Source organism: Chenopodium quinoa, unplaced genomic scaffold (assembly GCF_001683475.1).
Source record: "Chenopodium quinoa cultivar QQ74 unplaced genomic scaffold, ASM168347v1, whole genome shotgun sequence".
Lineage (NCBI taxonomy): Eukaryota > Viridiplantae > Streptophyta > Magnoliopsida > Caryophyllales > Amaranthaceae > Chenopodium > Chenopodium quinoa.
In genome coordinates, this window is record NW_018743574.1 from 7937276 (window position 1) to 7958246 (window position 20971).

At 38.5% G+C, this 20971-nt stretch overlaps 3 protein-coding genes and 1 non-coding gene across 5 annotated transcripts; 2 read left to right on the forward strand and 2 right to left on the reverse strand.

Moving 5' to 3' along the window:
- Positions 1–213: 213 nt before the first annotated feature.
- On the reverse strand, positions 214–2636 carry LOC110682483 (protein AE7-like 1). Its single transcript, XM_021858820.1, has 5 exons — positions 2424–2636; positions 2201–2306; positions 1258–1357; positions 696–741; positions 214–537 (listed from the first exon to the last, which is right to left on the reverse strand). The coding sequence occupies exons 1-5, from the start codon at positions 2548–2550 to the stop codon at positions 425–427; spliced, it is 492 nt and encodes a 163-aa protein (XP_021714512.1). The 5' UTR covers positions 2551–2636; the 3' UTR covers positions 214–424.
- A 191-nt stretch (positions 2637–2827) lies between these two features.
- TRNAI-UAU lies at positions 2828–2901 on the forward strand. Its single transcript has one exon. It is a non-coding gene; the product is annotated as a tRNA-Ile (tRNA).
- Positions 2902–9934: 7033 nt separating this feature from the next.
- On the forward strand, positions 9935–19405 carry LOC110682484 (vam6/Vps39-like protein). 2 transcript variants are annotated; one of them, XM_021858822.1, is made up of 13 exons: positions 9935–10091; positions 10751–11193; positions 11673–11884; positions 12246–12377; positions 12498–12641; positions 13679–13791; positions 14638–15070; positions 15626–15955; positions 16086–16307; positions 16374–16616; positions 17431–17880; positions 18379–18477; positions 18696–19405. In XM_021858822.1, exons 2-13 carry the CDS (start codon positions 10758–10760, stop codon positions 18894–18896), a joined length of 3015 nt encoding a protein of 1004 aa, XP_021714514.1. In that variant the 5' UTR covers positions 9935–10091; positions 10751–10757; the 3' UTR covers positions 18897–19405. The 2 variants fall into 2 exon arrangements, with proteins under 2 accessions (XP_021714514.1, XP_021714513.1); XM_021858821.1 differs by having other exon boundaries at positions 10754–11193.
- A 75-nt stretch (positions 19406–19480) lies between these two features.
- LOC110682485 (protein N-lysine methyltransferase METTL21A-like) lies at positions 19481–20384 on the reverse strand. Its single transcript, XM_021858823.1, has one exon. It carries the CDS (start codon positions 20295–20297, stop codon positions 19491–19493), a length of 807 nt encoding a protein of 268 aa, XP_021714515.1. The 5' UTR covers positions 20298–20384; the 3' UTR covers positions 19481–19490.
- Between the last annotated feature and the right edge of the window lie 587 nt (positions 20385–20971).

Consider the following 20971-nt stretch of genomic DNA (forward strand, 5'->3'; position numbering starts at 1 on the left):
ATGCTTTATAAACAACTTCAAAGGTGGAGTAACTAATAAGAAAGGGGGATATGAGGAGGCTGAAAGGCAGTAGATTACCGGTCTGCCTAAGCTCTTCTACAAATTATCGACACTTTGGCCATCTTTCCTCAGATCGTCATCACGATATCTTACTGCAAAATGTCCTTTGCAATTTTCATAGCTGAATTGTAATGGATAGATAGCACAAGAAAGTACAAACTAATCGGGCACAATATACGGATCAATAAGAACTGATTTCAAGGCCCTTAATGATACAGCAAGTAGCATACATTACATTAGAAAGCAGAAGACGTGCACTTCTCAGCTTACAAACATCATTACAAGAATACAAGCCAAAAGATTCTCACTATATTTCATACTAAGTTACAAAGGTTTTTACTGTACATACATCACAACACTGCAACTAATTGAAGCTAATTACTTCATCGGAAGAGAGGCATTCATCCACAAGCTGGCGAAGGTTTGGATTTTCTAGGGCAGCTGCAATTCTCTCTTTATCGTTCAATTGTTTGTTCACTACAAGGAATATACGAAACAGATGAGAAGTTAGCCAAGGAGCTGGGAGATAATTTCAGAGTCTATTCGTAACACAGTGGAAGTAACATAGTGAGTTATGCTAAAAAATTAGTCTTAAGCTCAATTAGACAGGAATTTCAGAAATCTGCAAGCTTAACCTGATCCTTCATCTGCATGAGAGCCAGGGGATACTTTGATGTCAACCTGTGTAAAAAAGACAAAACTTGTATTATTCGTCTGAGAAAATCATGGCTTCCCCATTACACAAGAGCCTCACATTGAACGAAAAGTATGACTCAAAGAACAAACAAACGATCAGTTTCAGCAATAATATACTCCCAGTTCACCAGCATGGTTTTATTTCAGATTACTCAAGGATTGAAGACCACTGGATGACAATGTAAGACATTGTTCTTTCTGTTGGATATGCTAATGATCAGACATGATGGCGTGATTCATACTAAAACATAAGACAAGTGACAATTAAAGAGTGGAAATATCCATATCTCAGCTACCAATATCAACCCATCAGGCCAGTTGATTACGGTAGATTTTGCTCTTCACTCTACTTGATCTATACATTTTGTATTTATCGTATGGCATGACAAATAGAAATGGCCAGGCTCGAAAGACTTTTCAGAAAATACATCAAGCATACCAAATGAATCAATCAATTAGGAAAATAAGTTCAAGCTAATGGATTGAGGCGTAACTACTCACCTTATAATGAGGAGGAAAGTGATGCTTTAGCTTAACTCTTAGGCACAAGCCAATAACAGTCGCCATACTGCAATGTTGGACGGTTGGGGTGAATGTTATCCTGTTGAACAAGACCACAATGCACAAGGTCATGATTAGGGGCGAGGCTAATGAGACCAGGAGCAAAAGAAACAGGCTACTTTAGCACAAAAATAATTACTTCTGAGTTTCTTCAACACAATCAACCATCTCATTTAGAAGTAGTAAAGTTGTGGCAACAAAGTAAGCTCAGAATAGCCAGCTATAACATGTTAAACTGAGGTCGACCATTCGACATTCACAATCCCCGAAACTTTAGGGAAGCTTAAGAGATATTTCAAGGTAACAACAGGCCAATGTAACGCTGCAAAGCAAACATGCAGCAAAATCGTTGTAGGTAAAAAAAGCACAAGGAAAACATGTGGTGTTACTAACTAACTAAATACAAATACAGAGATAAGTACTACTTCGTATATAACTAATTCTAAGTTTTTTGCAAAATGCACCAATTAATAACATCTTCTAATTTTGACAGGAATTCCCTGTGTGTTATTAAATTGATATGTTTCGAACTCGAGTAGTCACATAAGATATACAACGGTAGCATAGCACACTTGACCACTGAGTTACAAATTACAGTAAGCCAATACTATGATTTTAAATGCCCAAGTATGGAAATTAGGTGTGTCCAACTAATACAGATTAATATATAGTTATGTCAACTCTTAATCAAGAATTATCTAATCTGCAAATTTTTACCAGTAATCAGTAAATTTAACAGTATTATTGGTCCATCATAAATTTTTAAATACAATAAGCAAACTTAATAGGTAAAAAAAAAAAAAAAAAAAAAAAAAAAAAAAATCAGATCAATGAGATAACAAAGAAAAAATTGAAAGAAATGGTTAAAGTGAAGAAGACTCATAAAATACGAGCAAGATTATCATCAACAGTAATAGAATCCTCAGAAAGACCACTGAGTTGCTCCAGTGAATATGGATGCTCCGGATCTCTAATATCCCTCACATGATTTGTTACCAAGTTAAGGCAAATAAAACATCAACTTTAATACAAATAATTAATTAAATAATTACGAAGTATAACATTTTTAACCCTTAGTAATAATTATAAAAATAAAAAGAGGATATCATAGACGTCGAGAGGATCAACGGCGGAGGAGGAGGAGGAGGAGTCAGCGGCAGTGTCTTCAGTGCGGGAGACTCTATCTTTCTTAGCGTGGACCACCGGATTAGCGTTACATAATCCGACCGTCATTTTCTGATCAAACTTCTGATTACAAAAATGGAGGAGAGAGATTAGTGTGAGTCATTGAGACTTGAGAGAGAGGAGAGAGAAAAATGGAGGAATTTGTGAGAGAGATGGACAAAATGGAAGTTTTGTACAGTTCAGCGAATGGTGTTGTAACACGTGTTTTATTCTGAGGGTTTGTTTGGGCTCTTTTGGACGGGTTTGGGGACCATCAATCATTTGGGGAAGTTAACGGAATATTATTTTATATTAAATACATATCTTTACAAACTTATAACAATATAGCCCCGTAGCTCAGTTGGTTAGAGCGTTGGTCTTATGAGCCGAAGGTCGCGGGTTCGAACCCCGCCGGGACTATTTTGTTTTAATTTAATTAATTTTTTTATTTGGTTTAATTTAATTATTTTTTTTTATTTAGTTTAATTTATTTATTTATTTAATTTGTTTTTTTTTTTTTGAAACATATTTAATTTGTTTTTTTTCTATTAATTTTTATTTTTAATTTGATTTTTTTTCATTTATATTTTTATATATTTGAATTGCATTCATATTGTTTTTATAAAGAAACAAAAAAAAAAAAAAAAAAACCATTTTGCTTGTTACATTCATTTAAAGTATGATTTAAAATATAAGATAAAACTAAATGATAATTAGTTTAGTACGGAGTATGAAAAGAAACAAGCTTGTGTTTTTTTTTCAATATGTTCCTTTCCGTCAAGCACATGTGATACCATCAAAAAATGTTACAAGGTTTAGAATCTGTATCTTCTAACTTTGTTGTCTACGAGAGGTCGAACTGTGAAAAAAAAAGTTATATTTTTTTAAATACTTTTAGCAGAATCAATTTAGTATTAAAATAGCCGCTTAAAATAGTTTAATTTATTCATTTTTTTTTATTTGGTTTATGTGTTTGGTGTGTGAAAATAATATTTGGGAAAATGATTTGTAAATTTAAACTAATACTACATATTACGGAGTATTAAAAAAAAAATCCTAATATTCCATACTTTTTAAAACAGGTTTACTCTAATTCCTTAAGGGAGCGTTTGGTTCACATAATCAAGGTATAAGGTATGGGTTTAGAATGGTTTAAACACATACCTTATGTTTGTTTTATGATTTTAAGAGTTTTAAACCCATACCTTAAACCCCAACGTGGCGTTTGGCAAGAGGAATAAGGATAAGATGGTAGGATAAGAATAAGGAATTATTAGGTGGGATAAGAATAAGGAATTATTAGGTGGGATAAGAATAAGGAATTATTAGGTGGGATAAGGATAAAAATTATGCTATTCATTGTTTGGAATGAGTTGGGTATTAAATTGGGATAAGTAGTAAATTTACTTAACTATCCTTACTAACTTTTCTCCTCTTTTTTCCTTCCCTTTCATTAAGGGTAAAATTGTCTTTTACCATTTAATTTTTATCCCCAACCCTTATACTTGCCCCCCTTGTTATGGAAATAGAGGGATAAACCTCTATTTAGTCCCCATCCCTTTCCTATGGGATAACTTGTATCCCCTCAAACAAACAAGGGAAAATGGGACATGAGGGATTTTAAATCGGACGTTTTTCCAAAGTGAGCCAATTTTGGCAAATATTAACCAAAATGGTTGCGTGGCAAAAGTATTTACCAAACTAAGCTTCCAGGCTAAAACGTTGTCTCAGTCAGCGTTTTATGCCTGGGTTTTTTAAAAAAAAAAATCAACCTAAAAACGCTGTTTGGGACAGCGTCTTTGTTGTTGACCTTTTTTTAAATTTTTTTTTGTAATTGCCTTTTATTTATAAAAATGTTTTTAAAAAACAAAAACAGTTATACTAAAGATGCTGTCCCAGACAGCGCTTTATGTACAAACTTCATTGTACCTAAAACGCTGTCTCAGACAGCGTCTTATTTTCAACCTAAAACGCTGTTTGGGACATCGTTTCTCTGCTGGTGTGCAAAACAGCAGCAGAATCAGCCTTTTGCCACTGATCTGCCACTTTCTTCTGCCCCCACCCACCACCCCCTGCCATGATTCTTGCCACCACAATCCACCAACAACCCCCACCATCGACCACCATCTGCCACCACTTTTGACCTCCAACAACACTTCAACCAGCTCCACCACCAACCCCAACCATTCAACAACCGTCGATAACCACCCACCACAACCAACAACACTAAAACCACCATGAACAACCACATTAACCACCACGGGCCATCCTTTCTTCCCCATTTTCGACTATGGATTCCAAATGTCTGTTGTTTAATGTACATTAGCCCTGAAGGATCTATTTTGACTGACATTAATCCGATTTGGATAAATAAGCAAACAAAACTTCAAAACACAAACAGATTCATTCAACCAGCATGTCTTATATTGATAATGCAATCGTTATATACAGCATTCCAGGAAAAAGGACAAAACAATGATACAATACGTTCACTACTCATCAATTTGGTGTAACCCTTCCCTAGCCTCACTGTCGTCCCTTCGTCTTGGACGACGCCGAGTGTAATGGTGAATGGTGGTGAATGGGTTCCGGCGCGGGGGGGGGGGGAGTGAGCTGGCTGGACGATGTGTCCTCCTGGATTCTGAAGGGTGCAGAACTGTGGAAGATGTACTCCTCTGCCTCTGTGTGCGACGTAGGATCACCTCCACTGCTACTCTGGCCGGGGTTGAACCGCGAATGGATGGAGTGACCATCATCACTGTCCCGCTGTTGGATGAGATGACCGTGACCATGTCTGCGTAAGGAAGTCGCGGACATATCTCGCATCCGCTGGACCTGGGCTCTGGTGGGTCCGTCTGTAAGGGCGAGGGACAGTGCATCATACATCGCCACCATATCCGCCGCCTGTAGTAATCATCGATCAGTCAAGTACATGATATTTAAAAAAGTTAAAAAATGAGGATGATAAGTATAGTAAAAGAAACTCACATATCCGCTAATGACGTCATGTGCCGGGTGGTAATGGGTGGACGGTGGTGTGTAGCTGGGGTTGATGAAACGGCGTGTGATAAGCCTGTACCACACCATGTACGGATCGTCATGATCCATAACGCCCTGCACGGGATAACCCTGAACGACATGACCCAACCGCTGCTCCCATAGCTGAAGATACTACCAATGCTCCAGTGCCCAGTTTGTCTCCGTCTTTCCCCGACAGTCAATGTCGTGAAGGCGCACGACAGTGTCACAGTTCTGGGGAATAGGCTGCTGCAGTCCGAACTGTCGCATGACGCGGTCAGGTAGGTGACTCTCCACAACCTCGAAACAGATCAGGGGGACCCGGGCACGCCACTCTCCCTGATGCTCCAGTAGATGTGCAGGCATGACATCTACCAACTCCGGTACATACGGATCCCATGTGATCTGCAATAACACATCCTAAATAAGTTAGTCCATAATCAGTATACACAGTACCTAAATGATTACAAATGTCTTCAGAGTTTGTACCTGATCCTCAGTGAGTCGATCAAGGGCGTCTCGGTAGTATGGGAGACCCGTCGCCGCATGTGCCTGTGTGAGTCTGGGGACCATCCACCTTTTCCACGTATCATTGTGCCGTCCGGAATGAGTTTAGGGCCTACGTACTGTGCCCACTGTGCCCAGGTTGTCTCGTAGGGGATCGGCTAGAACTGTGGTGCATAGGTGTTCATGTAGGCGGCCGACTGCAACAGAGGGTCCACCCAAGGCCGTTCTGATAGTGAGTATGTAGCACAGACTGCTAGCACATGAGAACATGGGAGGTGGAATATCTTCGGTTTGTTGCACGTACACGTTCTCAACTGCCAGTTCACCGTATGCTTGTGGCCTCCTTTATTACCAACTCTATCTCCCCTCTCTGTTGTCACTTGGTAAATATGCAATCGCCGGTTATAGGCATCCACTCTATGATATCTGGCTTTAGCGGTGTTCTTCTCGAGGATGGCAGTGACCTTTGGGGGGTATAGAAGTCCCTGATCAGACCTAGCTTCAGAAGACTCCCTTCTCAAAGTGAAATACTTGTTAACTCTGTGGAAGGTTAACTCGACAAGGGACATAATCGGTAGAAACCGAGCTCCTTTCAGCACATTGTTGAATGTCTCCGAGAAGTTAGTAGTACATATACCATACCGGCGACCACTGTCGTGAAACAGAGACCACATAGGGAACGGGACTTGAGCAATGTACTCAATGGCCTTGGGACAGGCCTCACCAATGAAACACAGATCAGCTTGAAGTTTTCTTTCTTGCCTTTGGTACGCAGCGTCCTTGAACATGTCTCTCATGTCGTTACTTCGCACGTGAGTCTTCAAGTTAGAGGCTATGTGGCGGACACAAAACCTGTGATACGCTCGGGGCTGGGTGAATCCAACATTAGGATCATTCATTGCTGCAATGATCCCAGGATGCCGATCAGAAATAACACAAAGGCCATCCCGTTGCGTGACACGATCTCGAATACAACCTAGGAACCAAGACCAGTTGGAAGTGTTTTCCCCTTCAACCACCGCAAATGCAATAGGAAATACTTGGAAGCTTGCATCAACACTTGTAGCAACCAACAGTGTTCCTTTATACTTCCCGTACAAGTGCGTCCCATCGATACAGATAACAGGCATACAATGTTTAAAGCCATCGATACAAGGACCGAAGGCCCAAAACACTCGTTCAAACACTTCCATGTTGCTGTAGTATACACCATCCACTAAAGCTTTGTGTTTCCATACGACACATGTTCCCGGGTTCGACCGTAGGAGTGCTTGCATGAAGTGGGGAAGTCTGCCATATGAACTCTCCCAATCCCCAAATATCTCAGCTATAGCTTTCTCCTTGGCATACCACGCTCGTCGATACGGGACATCGAAATGAAATTGCTTCGAGATCAGTTTCTGTATGAATTCCACTTCCAACAAAAGATCTTTCCGCACAAAGGACTTCACATACTCGGCTATTACGGACGAATCCAAGTGTGGGTGATCATTAGATAGTACTTCAGTGATACATGTCTCCCGATGCGGGCCTTTGTACGTGACTATGGTAAAACCACGTGAGTGCTCACTCAATTTGGTACCCCGTAGCATCCAACCACATTTCTTCTTGCATCGCAGATGTAGGACACCATCATTCGAGGTCACTGTGGTGTAGAATTGATTCCTCTGAATAGAATACATCTTCACCATTTCTTGAATCAGTTTCTTGCTCTCAAAATACATTCCCTTCTCAAATTCTCCCCCGGGAACAAAAGAGGTGTGGCTACCCGATTCGGCCCAATACTGATCAACTTCATAGTTCTCGGGTACCTCACTGAACCAAGGTATGGGAGTTCTAACCAACGGCTGACCATCTTCCACCTGTGTAGGTTCATCATCCCCCTCTCCGTTCTCGTCCTCATCATCCATTTCCGCATACACATCATACACCGACAATTCATTATTCACAACATCATCAAAATGATTTGGCTCTTCTCGAAACGGTGAACCATCATCACCTTGCATAGGAGAGTATCTATGCAATTGCATCGGCGAAGATGCCACGGTGTTCGATGACGACGGAGCAGGCTGGCCGAACACTGTCACTCGTCCCCCCGCATGTACTGCTATATGAGAACTAAAAGGCAAGTGAAATTGGTCGTCCTGCATCATTCGAGTGAAAGAACCCATCCCATATGCATTCGATGGAATGTGGTTTGCGGGCTCTTGGAAGGACGCGGTGTTGTAATCAGAGACATATGTAGCTTGCTGTTCTGCCCGAGTACTTTGTTGGGTACATACATGCACTGTTTCTACATATATCTCATTGGGAAAACCCTTCATTCCTACCATGCTCCTCAAACCTTTCAAATGTCTGTTCGTAGAGACAGGTAACACTTGCACCCCATGACCAGTATCACACCTCATTTTAAGGTTCAGTTCAACAGTCATAAGGTTTGAACCAATACAACTGTGAACCTCATTCATCAGATCAGTCACAGTCATGTTCGGTTCAAGTGTTATAAGGTCCATATTCCCTCCACTGTACTCCACATTTGATCCATTACACAAAATTTCACCTCCCCATCGACATAACAACGCTACATTTTGTCCAGCCATATTCTACATAACAACCAAAACACATTTTACGTAAAGCTGTTAAATCATCCCTAAATCACCACAATCAAACAAAATTTTTTTACATACTCTACAAATTAACTACTAAGAACCCGTAAATCACCATTATTACACAACAATGTAGGTAATTACAATTGTTCAAAACCTAATAATTATCAACCATTGTCAACAATTTTCAACAAAACCAACAACAACAATTCAACATTATCCAAACTATTATCAACACTAATAATATCAACACTACCATTATCAACACTAACAATTCAACAATTACCAACACTAATAATTCAACAATACCAACACTAACAATTCAACATTTTTAACACTAACAACTCAACCTCATCAACATTTTAACCCAATTCCAAAAAAATTAGAAATCACCAACATAAACCCTAGAATTTAAAACACAAAGAAAGTTGAATGAATACCTATTTCAAGGTGAGGGGAGTGTATAGTGGGCTACACGGAGGGCGACGGTGGAGGTGGCGGCGCCGGCGACGGTCTACACGGAGGAGCACAAGTATGAGAGAGAGGGGGATTAAGTTAGAGTTTAAGAAAGAAGGGGTTTGAGAATGAAGGAGGAGGAAATGAAATGAAATACGCTGTTGGAGGGAAAAAAAAAAAACGACAGAAACGCTGTCTCAGACAGCGTTTCATTAATAACCTTAAACGCTGTCTGAGACAGCGTTTATAGTTCCAGAGTTAAATGCTGTTTGGGACAACATCTTTGGTATAACTGTTTTTTTTTTTTAAACATTTTTACAAATAAAAGACAATTACAAAATTTTTAAAAAAAGGTCAACAACAAAGACGCTGTCCCAGACAGCGTTTTTAGGTTGATTTTTTTTAAAAAAAAACCCAGGCATAAAACGCTGACCGAGACAGCGTTTTAGCCTGGAAGCTTAGTTTGGTAAATACTTTTGCCACACAACCATTTTGGTTAATATTTGCCAAAATTGGCTCACTTTGGAAAAACATCCTTTTAAATCCTTATCCCATCAATAATCCCCCCAAACAAACATGCTACTAAGGTATGAGGTTTAGAAACCATAAGGGGAGGTGAGTTTGGCTCATTCTCATACTTTTAGATATCAAATAAAAGAAAAAAAATTGCATTCCATAAGCATACCAAACATATGGTATTAAGAATCAAGTTCCAAACCTATAAAATTATGGTTTTATTCCTAATTCCAATCCCATACCAGTTTGCGAACCAAACGCCCCATAAAAGGTCTACGCTGCCTTATAATTGGATGATCGTATAAAGAATCAGCCCCATTTTTTTTTATTACTTTATTAGACGGATCTATTACTTTAATAACTGTGACGGGTCATGGATCCATGGAATTGCTCTCTTTCAAATTAGTCAGATATCCATTGAAGCGCATTCAACGTTCTCCATTGAAGCGCAGTTAGCGCTCTCCGTTGAGTCTAGTTCTTGTATTCTCCATTGAAGCAACTTCTGAGGTAAATTGTTTGTATTTGTTATCATCATATCAAATATCCCTAAAATTACGAGATCGATAATGGAATCAAATATCCCTATAATTATGAATCAAATTTGGTTGCTAATGTATTGCACAATACTTTAATCTTAGGATTTAACTATGAAATGAGAGCTCTTTTCCCTGCCGCCCCTCCTGCCCTGCCTCAGGGACGGGCCTGAATTTAAAACACTGCTGGCTCTACAAATTGGTAAAGATATAAAGGGTTTGTAGAGCTGATAATATGTCGAATTGTCGAGGGAACCGAAATTGGGAGCCGTGGTATTGTTGGATGCTAAGATTGAACTTGTGCGTGTGTCAGTTTGTGGGGAATGAAACTTGTGTGTTTGACAATTAACCTATGATGAATCAAGGGCTCGTAGAATGGTAGAACTGATAATATGTCGAGGGAACCGATATTGGGAGCCGGGTGCTAGTAGTGTTAGATTACTAAAATTGGGCATTTGTTTTTTGGCTGCACATTTTCTGTTTGAAAATCATAGGATCCTATCTCCAAGAGAGATAAGCTGCAAAAGTCAAGTAATCAACAGTAATTGATTAGCTAGTTTTAGATTGATTGGTTGTGTTATTGATTTAATTGGTCTTGTTTTTGTATACTCATGACCAACAACATTTTATTAGCAGAGAGATGGTCCATAGTGCATATGATTCCTTTGAGCTTATCAGTGATTTCCCCACAAAGATTGATGCTGTTGAATCATATGGCTCAAAACTTCTTCTCGGCTGCAGCGATGGGTCTCTTCGAATCTATGCTCCTGAATCTGCATCTGAATCATCTCCACCATCTGATTATCATGCTAGCCAATTAGAGCTTCTAAAAGAATCCTACTTTCAAGAGAAAACCATAAATGGCTTTGCAAGGAGGCCAATCATTGCTATGGAGGTTTTGAGGTCGCAAGAGCTTCTTTCTCTTTCTGAGTCTATTTCATTTCATAAGCTCCCTTCCTTTGAGACTGTTGCCGTAATTTCCAAGGCCAAAGGTGCGAATGCTTATTCTTGGGATGAATCTAGGGCTTTTTTGTGTTTTTCCAAGCAGAGAAAGATATGGATATTCCGGCATGATGGTAATATTTCATCTAGTAATCTTGTGTTTGTTTAAGTACTGAACTTGAATATACATTTATACACATTTTAATTAATTGCAGCGCACAATGTAGTATTTTTTTTTTTCAAAATTGTATGACCAAAATCTATTTGGGATAAGGAAAATATGGCATTGGATAGGCAGAGTGGAGGGAGAGACGGTGATTTATATACACACACATTTCCCCCCTTTTTCTTTAACTCATTTTGTTCTGCAAACTTTTCTCCCTTGATCATATTTTTAATTACTTTAGATAATGTAATACTCTTCTATATGTCATAATTTAACCCTTTCAATTCAGCTAGTCTTCAAGCGATCTAAATACTATTCATGTTTCTTATTGTTATCTAATTATAATCTGGAGGGTTTATTTTGATTTTAGTTTCATTTTGCCGAGGGCTCTGATGGTGGTAAGTATTTGTTAATATAAGCTGTCGAGCTCTCTCTCAATTTGTGTAGGAGGTCGGGGGTTTGTCGAGGTGAAAGACTATAATGTTTCAGATACTGTGAAGTCAATGGCTTGGTGTGGTGAAAATATATGCATTGGAGTTCGAAAGGAATACATGATACTCAATGCTACTACTGGTGCAATGTCTGAAGTGTTTTCTTCAGGGAGAATTTCCCCACCTTTGGTGGTGTCTCTACCTTCTGGAGGATTTCTTCTTGGGAAGGTAAACACCCCCCCCCTCTTTCTCAAGTGTAGAAGGATCATGGATTCTGTTTATTTGATTATGTGATATGGTGTTTAACCATGTTTTTGATCCCAATTAGTGAGCTTGAAATCCCTTGAAATCCAGATTATATTTCAGACGTCATGAAATGCTGGAAGTTCTATTGGGAAATTATTATGGTTGACATAAAGAATTATGGCCTTTTATAGCATGACCTCTAGAAGATGATCCCTTTTATAATATTTTCTTTTATTGACATCATGGAGGAGAACACTTTAGGTGTCAATTACTTTGCTTTGGAACAACCGAACAATAACTTAGTGCTTATATGGCTCTTGCATATTTTACCTGCTTCATGCAGGATAATATTGGGGTTTTTGTGGACCAAAATGGGAAACTTGGACAGGAAGGCAGGATTTGTTGGTCTGAGGCCCCCAGTCAAATTGTTATCCACGAGCCTTATGCTATAGGTCTCCTGTCTAAGCATATCGAGGTGAGCTAAGCTGCAAACTAAATAGTGTAAAGCTGTAGCTGAAGAGAGGAAACATAGATTCTCTCTTGTTCATTAAGCTTTAACAATCATCCATTTTCTTATATTTGATTGTTAATACAGATAAGGTCTCTTCAACAACCATTTCCATTAATACAAACCGTTGGCTTGCGAAATGTTCGGCATGTCATACGCAGCAACAGTGCGATTATTGTTTCTCTAGAGAAATCTGTCTATGGCCTCTTCCCAGTTCCTTTGGGTGCACAGGTAGTGCTTGATCCTTCAAGTCCATGATTGCCTTATGATCCCCTCCTGTGTTAACTTATCTCACGATGACTTCTTTATTTTGATAACTGTCTTTGCTCCTCCTTATAAGCTCTGCCAGCGCTGAGCTTTGTTTAATTGCTCTGAGATTTGGAATGATGCAGTTACTGCTTTGACCACTAAATACAATATATCTTCCGACATGCATTTTTTTTCGCTGCATATATTGTTATATAAATCAAGCGACCTATTTTTTAGAATAAATAGTTCATATTTGCTCCATGCTTGAATTTTGAATGTATATATAGGACAGAAGTGGTATGGGCTATATTTTGACCATATAAGTGGAATATTAGACAGCATTTAAGAATATAATTAGCTACAAATGGTCAATATCATACCCGGTAGTATCATTTTTGCTGGTGAATATTAGGTCAATTTGCTCTTTGTAATGAAGACACAAAACAAAGGGTAGTTTGGAATTTTGGCCTCAAAGCTATTTTCAATGTTTACAGCTATGGACAGGGAAATCTGTCCTGGAAAGTGGTGTTTGAACATTTATAGCTTGAGCTATAAAGGCGATAAAGCAAAAGGTCGAGTGTGAAATGGGATTCTATAGAAGTTAATAAACTATCTTGCTTACTTTGCTCTTGTGATTTCACATAGGGCTTTACAATCTATAACTATTTTAAATATTACTCAAGAAAACAGTCTTCTAAAGAAATTCATTGCATCAAAGGAGCTATAATAGTTGGATGAGATGATTATGGGTTATGTCTCCGACTCGTTCGTAACTTAATTGCATACCGCTGCTATGAATCCCATAATGTTGCATCAATTTTGAGATCGGAATCCATTAATATTAGTCATGACTTCTAGTCGTTGCTTAGCTGGCTCCTTCCAAGGAGCCTTATGGTACTTTTTTTGCTACTAGCTACCGAAGAATCTCAAAATCAATGTAATGTTAGCTTGACAATTTTGGAGTAGGATTGGTAAATGAATTAGCAGTGATTACTAAGAGAACAATTTTCCAAATGCAGATAGTGCAATTAACAGCATCTGGCAATTTTGAGGAGGCCTTAGCTTTGTGTAAACTCCTTCCACCAGAAGATTCAAGTCTCAGAGCTGCAAAGGAGAGTTCTATCCACATTAGGTAAATAATTTCATCATGATTTTGTGTGCTACTTATTTACTCATTTGATATCTACATAGTATTCCATGCACAGCTCATTTATGCTCTTAAATTTTAATATCGGTTATGACTCTGAACCAAAGATTTGTTTTCCCCTAATTATGTCCTAGGCTATGTCTTGAAAGGCCGTAGAAGACATTGGTGGAATTGGAAAGTCCCAATAAAGTTGAATAGCAGTTTTCTTTTTGTGCTCTTAAGCTATCTCCAAAAGTTTTGCTTGACTCCCTTTGTCCATTTGGGTTCTAGATATGCCTTGAAAGACCCCCAATCTGGAGGATATAGATTATGGCCCCAGAACAGTTTTAGGGTTCTGAAGGAAAGGTTGATGAATCGGGGTAAGTCTTCAGACTTGCACATGGGGCCGTATATGACCATAGATATAACTCATTCAAGGGTTTTTGACCCATACAAAGACTACAATCTGGTACTTAATGACGTTACGGTCAAGGGTTAAAAGATCCTACTGAGTTTAGGGAGTTTTCTAAACTCAGAAAGAGCCACGAGGGGTTGGCTTGAAGGCACACCTTTTTTTTGAAGGTTATTAAATTTTCTTGAAAGACCCCTTTGGGGCCAGTCGCTTGTTAGTGATTACTAGTAGAAAACATCCTATAGTTGCCCAATAGTCATCAATTCTTTTCCTGAGTGATTTTTAAGAGTGAGGGGGTGTTAAAGGAATGGTCCCTTTTTAATGACGGGCCTGATACGGAATATGACCAATATTTAGCCAATCGTTTTTGTTGTTAATGTTCAAATTACATGTTTTGGATTTTGTTACCCTTTTCTAATGATCATTCCCTGTTAATGCAGATATGCACATCATTTGTTTGAAAATGGTAGCTATGAGGAGGCCATGGAGCATTTTGTTGATTCACAAGTTGATATCACATATGTGCTTTCACTTTACCCATCAATTATTGTTCCAAAGTCGACTGTGCTTCCGGAGCCACAAAAGGCGATAGATTTTAGTTTGGATGCTTCAGATCTCTCGAGGTGTTCGTCGGGCATATCTGATGACATGGAAACTTCACCTAGAGCACATAGTGACTTAGAAGAAAATGCTTCCGTGGAGTCCAAGATAGTTAGCCACAATACTCTTATGGCACTAATCAAGTTCTTGCAGAAGAAAAGGTTCAATATTATTGAAAAGGCTGCAGCAGAGGGAACAGATGAGGCTGTCTCTGACGCCTTTGGTGCTAATTTCAAATCTTATGACTCCAATAGGTCAAAGAAGTCAAATAAGGTAACTTACTTTGTTGACTAACCTTTCTTAAGCAGACCGCATATCTCATGTGGGGATATTCTTTGTCACCTTAAATTGCAAATTGCATCTAATGGCAATCATAATCTACAAGGTTTTTTTTAAATATACACAAAGAGCATTGGTTTATATGACGACTTCTGAATGTGGATCATTGGATCATTCAATCGATGTCTTATTTCACACCCTCCGTTATTTTTAACGTATATATACCATTCTTTCATAAAAGGAACAGGAAACGAATCCCTTAAAAGAAGCGTCGTAAATGGTTTCGGTAACAAGTACTTTTTAAATATTGATTCCTTTTCATACATAAATGTTATTTATTCATCTATTGAATTGAAACCTTTAACCATATAACTTCGAAAACGCGCATATTTAAAAACAGGATAGCAATCTTTTATAAACCAATTGATATTATCCAAAAAAAAAAAAAAAAAAAGACACAAAGAGCAGTGTTATATTTACTTTTACACCTAACTAATTGATTTGTTAGATCAGTACTATTGACAGATTTATTTGTTCTGGATAATTTAGGGTCGTGGCAGCGTTCCCATTAGCTCAGGGGGTCGTGAGAGGGCTGCTATACTGGACACCGCACTTCTCCAAGCTCTTATTCTCACAGGACAGTCTTCTGCTGCTGTGGAACTATTGAGAGGTGTAAATTACTGTGACATGAAGATATCTGAGGAGTTCTTGCACAAATCATATCAATATACTGCATTACTCGAATTATACAAGTGCAATGATATGCACCGTGAAGCTTTGAAGCTTTTGCTCCAACTAATAGAAGAGTCAAAGTCAGATCCCCCACGACCTGAGCTCACCCAGAAGTTCACTCCTGAGATGATCATTGACTACCTGAAGGTGATACTTTTATGCTGAGTTTTGTACAATTCTGGCTCTAGCAAAATTAAACTATATTTTATTATTTTAGATAAATTATGACTTCAAGAGCACAGTTATTGAATTTGTATTAGAGCTTCTTTTTATGCAGCCTCTTTGTGGGACAGACCCCATGCTTGTGCTGGAATTTGCAATGCTTGTTCTTGAAAGCTGTCCAACACAGACTATTGAGCTCTTTCTATCAGGAAATATTCCAGCAGACTTGGTGAATTCCTATTTGAAACAGCATGCTCCAAATATGCAGGCTAGATATCTAGAACTTATGCTTTCCATGAATGAAGATGGGGTCTCTGGTCATCTACAGAATGAAATGGTGAGACTTTCATCTTGTTTGTGTGTGTTTCGTGTTTGCTCTGTATTGACGTATCTGCAAATATAGGTGCAAATCTATCTGTCAGAGGTTCTTGATTGGTATAGAGAACTGAGCTCACAACAGACTTGGGATGAGATAGCTCACTCTCCAACAAGGAAGAAATTATTATCTGCTTTGGAGAACATTTCAGGGTACAACCCAGAAGGTCTTTTAAAGCGTCTTCCAGCTGATGCCTTGTATGAAGAAAGGGCTATATTGTTGGGGAAGCTGAATCAACATGAACTTGCCCTTTCTCTCTATGTACATAAGGTATTACCTGGTTCTTTCCTCCCCCCTCTCTCTTTCTCTATGAGGTGGCACAGGGTAGGGATGCAGAGGGCATGGTTGCATTTACTTTTGTGGGTGTTTATTGTATTTTGGGGCATGTATTTCTAATTGATTTTGTTATGTATCATATGTCCAAGAAAAGATTGAGAATTTTCAACTGTTCTAATTATATACTCCGTAACAAATTTCTGTTAATTCTACCCATTACTTAAGGGTCCAAATTCAGTTAGTAATGATATGACATAAATTGAGTTACTCACACAGCATAAAAATGTTAATTTACATGCTTTTTTTAGGTGTTCCTGCATATTAAATTTAGTAAAAACGAGTCACTTTGGATGTAGTCCTTTTCAGTTTGGCAGAAGCCTATCATTGCATTGCTAGACACGCTTAGGCCCTGTTCTCTTTACCTTATTTTTTCTAAACTTAAATTATTTTTACTGATTAAAACTTACTTTTATTAATTTGCTATTGTATTTATTCTTTGAAATTAATAATTTTATTGAAATAAAAATTACTGAATATCACTATTTTAAGGTGAAGAGAACAGTGCCTTAAACTATACTTAGCTGTCACCACTGGCTTGTTGATTGTCTACAAGTATGCTTTACACTCAATCCTGTTATAAGATATATCTGTATCCTTTTTCTTCACTGTACTGGTATACATGATAAACGAAATTTCTGTTGTTCATTCATCTGTGTATCTTGCATATTCTTTCTATATACTACGTATGTGATTTCTCACCGTTGATCTTTTCCCTTTTTATTCTCTCTTTCCCCAAATTAATGGGTAGCTTCATGTTCCTGAATTGGCTCTTTCTTATTGCGATCGAGTCTACGAGTCTCAGCTTAATCAACCTCCTGGAAGGTCTCAGAGCAATATATATCTTACTCTCCTGCAAATCTATTTAAATCCTAGAAGAACAACAAGAAACTTTGAGAGACGAATCAACAATCTCGTCTCAACCCCTAATGCTGAAATCAAAAGATATAATTCCTCTGCTTCCAAGAGAAGCAAAGGTCGTCCTCCTAGAAAAATTGCTGAAATAGAGGGTGCAGAAGATGTGCGCTTTAGCCCCAGCAATACGGATAGTGGGAAGAGTGATGGTGATGCAGATGAAGCCAACTCTGAAGGGGGGTCCAATATAATGCTCGATGAGGCCCTTGATTTGTTGAGCCGCAGATGGGAAAGAATCAATGGGGCACAAGCCCTGAAGTTGTTACCCAAAGAAACTAAGTTTAAGGTATGTTATTTTCTTTCATAGTAGGCTAGGAATTCTGAAAAAGGTGATTCTAAGCATGCCTTGTAGGTTACTTGATATCTGTTATGTGGATACACAGCGTTACTATGAGGATAGAAATGGTAAATTTCATTCCTTATATAATGTTGTTCTAATGAAAGCCTCGCTGGATGGTTGTCAACTGTTAAATTACACTTCACCCTTAATTTTGATGCTACAATGTTAAATTACACTACACCATTGACACTGATGCTTGCTGTTCACACATCTAAATTACTTAGATATAATATTTGCCCCTTTTTATTTAATCCTATTAAGGTCTTGTGAGAATTAGCAGATTTTAGTTGTGTAGATGAATTTGATGCTGTTGTGGTCTTGTGGAATGATCTGTTTCTGAAGTTTTAGAAGTTCAAACATCTATTCTTATATGTGCTTACATGATGTTGCTGTGAACTTCAATTTTCTGTTTCTTGATGTACTTCATTACATTTGTTTGTTCAGAATTTGCTTTCTTTTCTTGGACCACTCTTGAGAAAATCCAGTGAAACACACAGGAATTTCGCAGTGATTAAGAGACTTAGAGAAAGTGAGAATCTCCAGGTATGCACTTTTCTTGTACAAATAGTCTCTTGTGCTCTTTTTTACCCTCAACATTAGATAAGTGCCTTCAAGCTCAAAAAAACAATCGAAAATAAGTCTTGTTAGGTTTGGAAAGGTTCAAAGATTAATTAAAATTCAAATAAGTTCATATAGGTGAATATAATTAAGAGAACGCTTTTTTGGCTAATATATGGGGTTGGTTTATGAATTGAATGCAGGTTAAAGAGGAACTTTATGATAAGCGGAAAGCTGTTGTAAAGGTTACTGGTGATAGCATGTGTTCCCTCTGCAACAAGAAGATAGGAACAAGCGTGTTTGCTGTATATCCAAATGGAACAACGCTAGTCCACTTTGTTTGCTTTAGGGACTCACAGAGCATGAAAGCTGTGAAAGGTTCCCAATCAAGAAAAAGATCATAGTAGAGTTCAAAAGTAATGTTTTTCGTGCATTACCAGCTCTCTGCTCAAGCTATTGCCTCTCATGCTCTGGTGCTGCTGTTTCCTATATCCCTCCATGGTTGCCATTTTTTGTGAGGTAGAGCTCATGCTGTTAACTCAGCAGCATTCTCCAGCTATAACAATAATCTGGTTTGAGGACAGGAACATAATCCTGAGTCATTTGAGCTCAAATTTTTGGTAGTGAAAAAAAATCCATCATCCAGAACATGTGGTGTCTTCAACAACGAATGCATGAAGAGGTATTCAGTTGGTGTGTTAATTTTGTTTTGCTGGTTATATGTATATGGTGAGTGTTGTGCTGCAAGTAATTCATCGATTGGGAATCTCTTTGATTCTGCTATTGTTTACATGATTTTGTTGTAATTAATGTATATCATGGAATGCGTGTTTTAACTTGAAACACTTGATTTAAAAGAATCATGCACATTTTGGTCTAACACTTTAATGTATTTTTACCATGAAATTTGTTACATTTTTTTTTAAGTAACTATACCTGAGAATTTCTTAGTTGCTATTTCATGTTTCACAAGAAATTAACGAAAAGAAACCCAACTTTCAAACACCATTTTCCAAAATTTTGTTGGAAACATTAGCCTCTGAATTACAAGGGCGTTGCTTGGCTACGAAGCGGTACACGATAACACCAACCCTCTTCCCATCAGAGGGACTATCGCGGTGAATCACATCCACTGCAAAAAACTTCCTAGCCTTCCTGAAGAATGCCGACTCTTTCTTCCACCTCTTAAGGTGCGCCATCAAAAATACCACCTCTCTTTCTGCTCCTACCATCAAGTACTTCAACGTATCCAACAGCACTTCGTAGAGATGATCATGATACACTACATCAGACCCCAGGATAACATCATACTCCTTACCAACCACCTCCATTTGCTCCACATTCCCCCAGCTAAGCTGAGTGGCGACAACAGCCCCGCCATTGGCTGAGATAATCTCGGCATTGGCCAACACGTTGAACTCGAGGTTGGGGATCACATGAGGGAGGTCCGTGACAGTCACGTCAGCACCAAGGATTGCAGCTGCGGTTATTCCAACAAGGCCAGTCCCCGAGCCAAGCTCGAGGACACGGAGGCGGCGGATAAGGTGGGAGGGGAGGTAGGAATGAAGGCGGTGTGTGTCGAGGAGAGAAAAAAGAGCAGTGGCAGCAGGCCATAGCTGGAAGGATAATCCCTCTGAGGGAAGCTGTCGGCTAACGACGTTGGTGTTGAGGGAGTTGAGGCGGTGGCGCCGGAAATGTGGGCCAGTGGTGTCGGTGGGATTGGTAGGAGGAGAAAGGAGAGATTTGAGAGGGTGAGTTTCTTCATCAGAAGAACTAAGTTGGGTTTGAGTTTGAGAAGTTGACATTAGAAGTGCATAAAAGAGGAAGTGTAGCCGCCTTCAGTTTGAGTTAGTGAATGTCATTGTCTGAAAAATAGTGAAATGAGTAGATTTTCCTCAAATAGTAGGTTGTAGTACATAGCTGTTCTAGGGTTGCCTCTTCCCTTCCTTTTCTGTTTATGGAATGGAAACTTCCAAAATTAATTAAATAAGGAATCGATTAGTGGTTGAAATTGGGACTATTATGGAAGAAATAAGTGTGCAAATTTTATCTTATCTTATATAATCCTATTGTCTCAAACTAGTTACAACATCAAAAATATTTCTTATAAAAAATATAAGTTTTACTACTCGGTATCATTTTAATTACTCCAGTTTAGGTACAAATTACCACTGTTCTTCAGATGTATCTTCTTATGTTATAGAGTAATGATTTATAAATTATGCCTTTTATAATCCTGGAATGCATTCTCTAGTCATTAATTGAATTTTCAAAACAAATTCTAGAAAATTTTTGAAAATGGTCAAATTTCATGTATTATACGGAGTAGCTTTCATTTTAACCTTTGGAGCATATTAGGAATTGTCAAGAATATTATACGATGTGTTTTCTATGGGCCCCATGATACTTACGATGGCCACTTGGGTAAGGTGAGAGTGTGAAGGATGGATGTGGATATTTAAGCAAAATTACCCTTTCT

Coding starts and splice junctions, on each gene's coding strand:
- LOC110682485 (XM_021858823.1), bottom strand. CDS start 20,297: ATGTCAACTTCTCAAACTCAAACCCAACTTAGTTCTTCTGATGAAGAA.
- LOC110682484 (XM_021858822.1), top strand. CDS start 10,758: ATGGTCCATAGTGCATATGATTCCTTTGAGCTTATCAGTGATTTCCCC. Junction 11,194..11,672: donor ATGGATATTCCGGCATGATG/GTAATATTTCAT, acceptor CAATTTGTGTAG/GAGGTCGGGGGTTTGTCGAG. Junction 12,378..12,497: donor TCCTGTCTAAGCATATCGAG/GTGAGCTAAGCT, acceptor TTGTTAATACAG/ATAAGGTCTCTTCAACAACC.
- LOC110682483 (XM_021858820.1), bottom strand. CDS start 2,550: ATGACGGTCGGATTATGTAACGCTAATCCGGTGGTCCACGCTAAGAAA. Junction 742..1,257: donor ACTTTCCTCCTCATTATAAG/GTGAGTAGTTAC, acceptor TTTTTTACACAG/GTTGACATCAAAGTATCCCC. Junction 538..695: donor TCATGCAGATGAAGGATCAG/GTTAAGCTTGCA, acceptor TATTCCTTGTAG/TGAACAAACAATTGAACGAT.